At 40.1% G+C, this 5,101-nt stretch overlaps 1 protein-coding gene across 1 annotated transcript; it reads left to right on the top strand.

The window, feature by feature from the left end:
* Positions 1-1,324: 1,324 nt before the first annotated feature.
* Positions 1,325-4,615, top strand: si:ch211-286b5.4 (afadin- and alpha-actinin-binding protein A). The gene is given in 11 exon segments (XM_053327022.1): positions 1,325-1,376; positions 1,515-1,660; positions 1,733-1,801; positions 1,891-2,014; positions 2,094-2,172; positions 2,252-2,423; positions 2,904-3,030; positions 3,222-3,325; positions 3,409-3,570; positions 3,856-4,178; positions 4,525-4,615. Coding segments are annotated over 11 exon segments (1,449 nt in total).
* The last annotated feature ends 486 nt before the right edge of the window (positions 4,616-5,101 follow it).

Genomic DNA, 5,101 nt, shown 5'->3' with positions numbered 1-5,101 from the left:
TTTCTGTATGTGATTTATTTATTTATTTTAAATATACCTGTCATTTCTGCAAATAGAATAAGAAAAAAGGAAGTATCACTGTTTTTAACATTGCTAGAGCCTCTTAGTTTGATTTCATTGTAAACTGAAAGATCCACCAACAAGAATATGCAAACTGCTGGACTGAGTCCATTTGTTTAAATAGTGGTTTAGCATTTTACAAATGGTGATAATAGTTAACATCAAGCCACACTGTCATACATCTGCAGGATAAGATCAGACATTCAAAACCATTCATTAACTACAGATTCATGTAAACCTACAATTTGTCAACTTTGTGAGGTTCAGTTTTATAGACACAGGGTCCTGGACAAGTTATGTATTGCTCTTTGCAGTAATTTAATGAAAAACCTATTATTTATGTGATGTTTGCTCCATTCATCAATTTTTATTTGACAGGTGACACCTTATTAATGACATCACGAGAATTGTGGGACAAGAAATGTTGATCTAAACCTAAATCAGTCACTTTGCACACAGAGTCCTGGAAGATTTGTAAGACTTTGGTATTGCTATTTGTAGTATTTTTAATTAAAACATTAAATAACACTACAAAATCACATTTGTGTGGGACTGTGTTTGTTTTATTACCCCATGCTCAAATTCATCTAACAGGTGACAGATCTCCCAATGACATCATGAAAAAAATAGGACAAGAAATACTGATCTAAACCTACATCAGCTAAGCGTGTAAGTGTCAGTGTGTATTTGGGATGATGAACATCCATCAGTTTATGAACTACCATCATGGATGTTTGAACTGAGTCCACACTATCCTCTATGAGTGAAGTTAAGACTATCAAAACCAAGCAGTGGTGTGCACAGGGGTGGGAAATGCGTGCTAAGGTGCCCTCCTGGTTGGCAAAACACACTAAATTGCCCTTTTGGGAGGCAAAAAACGTGCACTAAAATGGCCTCTTCAGTGGCGAGGACGCTATATGTGCCTTTTTTTCTTTTCGCCCCTGCCCTTCAAAAGGTCTGTGCACGCCACTGAAACCAAGTATAAGTTTTCTAGAAAGCAGTTTGGCTCAAAACATTTCACAGCTGCTCACTTGTCACTGGTAATCAGCAGAAGTGCAATCACCTGGAAGTATAAGAGGCAGCATCTTTCTGAGGAAAGTGAACTGCTAAAAAAGTAAGGTAAGAGATGTGTGTGAGGTCATCACAGAGGCATGTTATCCTGGATATCTGTGCACCTATTGTGTTGATCATGATGCACACCGGTTACATTTGCATGTGATTAAAATGTTTGTTTCTGTGGCTAAAATATGAAAATAGCACCCAGATGGCTTCCAAGTTTGGTGAGAGGCAGGTGGGAAGACACCAGGACTACTCAGGTAATAATGTATTTATTTTACCTGAAATGTAGATACATGAGCTAAATGAGCACACTGCTTCAAACAGAATAAATAAAATATACACTCACAGTCTCATCCTCATTTTCCCCTGATCACCACTGTCATCCTGTCTTAAAGTGGCCATCTTCTCCTGGCTCATGTGCTCTATTACAGAATACTTTCTGCATAGGGACCCCAGCCCCGACCCTCTGACTGAGCTCTCTCACAGTGCCTCCTGGTGGGCTGACAAGGAAGAGTACAAACACCAAGGACACATGCTCAGGGTGAGTTTAAAAAAAAAAGTGACTCAAGTAGATGATCAGTGCTTCTAAGTCTGAAGAAATCATATCTTGTAGAAGCAGATAAAAGAGAGTGATGAACATATGGCCCGGCTTCAAGACCTGCTGCGATGTGAACAGGCCAAAGTGAGGCGCGTATTGTGCAATATACATATAATATGAAAACCTTCACACTATTTCCCCTCCTTCTGAAAAATCCTCTTCCCTCTTTCCAGTGCACCCGCATGCAGCTGCGGTGTAACCGCCAAGATGTAGAGCTGAAGCGTCGAGAGCAGCTCAGCAACAGATTGAAGGAGCGATTGTCACAGCTGACTGATAGACACCGAGAGAAGGGACCCTGTGAGGCGCACTCTTCCTGCATTTGCCTCTCACACACTGACAACACTCAAAATTTACCACCTTGTATTTCTCTATCCAGCCATCGAGGTGCTGAACTTTCCACCTGGAGCTCGAGGCAAAAGAGAACAGCCAGTCAAATCTTTGAGGCCCAGTGCAAAGTAAGGTGGCTGTTGGTTATCATGCAGTGACCTCCTCTGCCTCTTTTTTTAATTTTCAGTTGCTCTTTCCACTTTGTAGACGAGAAGAAACAACACTACGTGTGATGTTGGAGCGCAGAGAGGCAGAGCTCAGAGAGGCGATGAAGCTGCGCCACAACCTCACCACTTTACTTCATGCACTCAGAGTCGACATGGAGCGGGTGAGGAAAGAATGAAGAGCCTTTTCCTGTGCTGGTCAATAAACAGCATCAGTCTGTGGGCCAAGGAAACATTAGACAAATACTAAGAACAACAAATTATGATTTTTCAAAAAAGACAGCTGTTCTGATGTTTGATTATATTTCTATACGTACATGTTCAAATTTCCATTTTCCCCTACAATTTAAGGATTTTGAGGTTATGTTGGCCTAAAATTGAGATTAAAAGTTCCTTCTTGCCCCTGGAAACTGCAGTCAATAATCTACACAAGGTCCATTTTGGTGGCTGATCTGGATCTTTAAAGTTAATTCAAACATTGATTCACTGAAACACCAACTTTGGATGAGAAGTCCTGTAAGTATCCTGAAAAATGGAAATTTGAACGTCTAGAATTCCCTTGCTGTGAAATGGATCAAAAGCTCCAGAATGACTACAAAAAGGACCCTGTGGTCATGAACTCTCAATGTTGGAAGTTAATGAATGTATCCTACATATCCCTTTTTAAGACCTTATCAGATTCTGTGGATGTTGAGGATGAGGCCCAAAATGAAGACATGAGGCTGGATGAAGCTGAGGTGGCCCTTGGTGACCATGTGACGGGAGGTGTGGTTCAGGGTTGGAAATTGGTGCAGAGGAGACTGTGCGAGGTCTTATCTGAAGGTTAAAAAAATCCACACTGTACAATAAAAGTGACTATTTGATAATGATATACCATTTATGTAAAAAAAAAAAAAAACCATAACAAACTAATGTAGATTTGTCTTCAAATTCCCATACAGTCTTTTCTTCCTTCTGTTATGTCTAAGAAACATCTGTATAATGAATGTGAGATCTTTCATCATTGTGTGTAGGCCACACTGGTGTTGGTACGGACCATGACAAGCTCCTGGCTCAACTAGAAACCGAACTGAAGGCGAGTCAACAACTTGTCAAACTACAACAACAAATGTTGCAGGTGTGAGTCTTTATTAAATACATACTTTCTCATAGGGATCTATTGCTACTGTTGGACTTATTCTCCATGGCTTCTGTTTGTAGGATAGCCTCATGTCACCTGTCCCCTCTGAGCTGGCTGATTCCTATTATTTAGAAGAGTGGGAGCGCCTTCAGATGCGCTGGGCAGAGCTCGAACATCAGAGGAGAACTTTTGAGAGGGAGAGGCAGTCATTCACCGATGCTGCAATACGGTTGAGCCATGAGGTGAGAAGAAAAGGAGGAGGAGGAGGAGGAGACTGTTGTTGTCTTAAAGTGTAATATGACTGCTACTTGGGTAATTTTGTCATATGGTGTGAGTTGAAATACCACAGAGGTAATGCAATGGACAAGGTAAAGCTGGGGGGGGGGGGGGGGTACATTTTAAATTTTGATCAACTTGTTCAAAAAGTCTATTGTGCATTTACAGAAGTTTCCTCATATGAAAAGCATTGTGGAATCAAATGCTGCTTATCACTTTGTAAATATGTGGGGGGTTTTTTGTGTCTACAGCGTCGTGATTTTGAGCAACAGAAGGCTTTTCTCCTGAGGCAGCAGTATTTATGTGACTCGCCTCAGTCTGGTAAAGAAGCCCTCAGTGAGTATGAAGTTCTGTCACTGTTATTTCACTCATAAATCCATAGAAACACTGTGTATTTGACTCAAGATTTCTCAGGTTTGGTGCCCAACAGCATCTCTGGCTGTCTTCCTATTACGCCATCGTCCACCAAGTCGGGGGCCACTTCTGTTTCAGGATTACATCAGGGAAGAATCAGAGTTCAAACCCCCAGCACTCCTGAGCTCTACTCTGCCCTCAACCTGTCATACAACTGTCGGTTAGTCAAGAAACAGATTTTATAGCGGGTGTATCTATATCCACATTTAATAGCAGTATACATAAGCAAACTTTACCTATGTTAGATTTTCAAAGGTTCAAATCAGCTGCTGAGATGTTGGTTCGCCCTTTTTGTTGAGGATAGTTTCCCTCAAATCTTATTCCTAACTATCTTTATCCACACTGATTTTAATGAGTAAAATCTGCATGTGTTGGTATGGGGAGAAAAAAACACTATGATTTTAAAATCTGGCTTAATTTTCTTTTAAACTAACTCTCTTATTTTAAGCTATTCTCATTACTCCCGCTCTATCATTGCCATCTCTCATTCCTCTCTCCTCCACCAGAGCCAGAGATGGTGATCACCAGTCGGAGACATGGGATGGCAGGGCAGACAGGATGATGCACCGACCTACACACTTGGACTGGTCATTTTAATAATATTTTAATGATAGGTGGTGTTTCTTTTCAGTTTGTTCTATTTTAAAATAAGCAATAAAGACTTTTTTTTCAACCTGCTATTTTCCCATTTTAACAAGGTGCTCTTAAGAATGGATTTTTGGCTTGCTATGAACTTCCACTGTCAATAAATAAGCTTTCTTATAATGGCTGATTGACTACTCTGTTGGGCAATTTATCCTCTGGTTAAAAATAATTCCTAATCCATGGTGATTTGTATGTTACTTGTTGACAAAGTGGAGCAGAATATAAAATGTAATCACTGTTTTATATACTGTTTGCTTGAAATATTGTCTGTTATTTATCTCTGTTTAAACCAGAAGATTTAAATGTAGAATAATGCAAAATTTGTCATGGTGTCATGGTTTTGGTTGGCATAATAATAAGTAGTAGGTGTATTGTGGCCGTATGAAAATAGACTGTTTTCTTCACACACACTGTAATCAGATGTAACTAGTGAATATT

The sequence above is a fragment of the Scomber japonicus genome, chromosome 2 (assembly GCF_027409825.1).
Source record: "Scomber japonicus isolate fScoJap1 chromosome 2, fScoJap1.pri, whole genome shotgun sequence".
NCBI classification, from domain to species: domain Eukaryota; kingdom Metazoa; phylum Chordata; class Actinopteri; order Scombriformes; family Scombridae; genus Scomber; species Scomber japonicus.
Note: the sequence above shows the minus strand (reverse complement) of the source record. Positions and strands in the feature narration are given on the sequence as shown.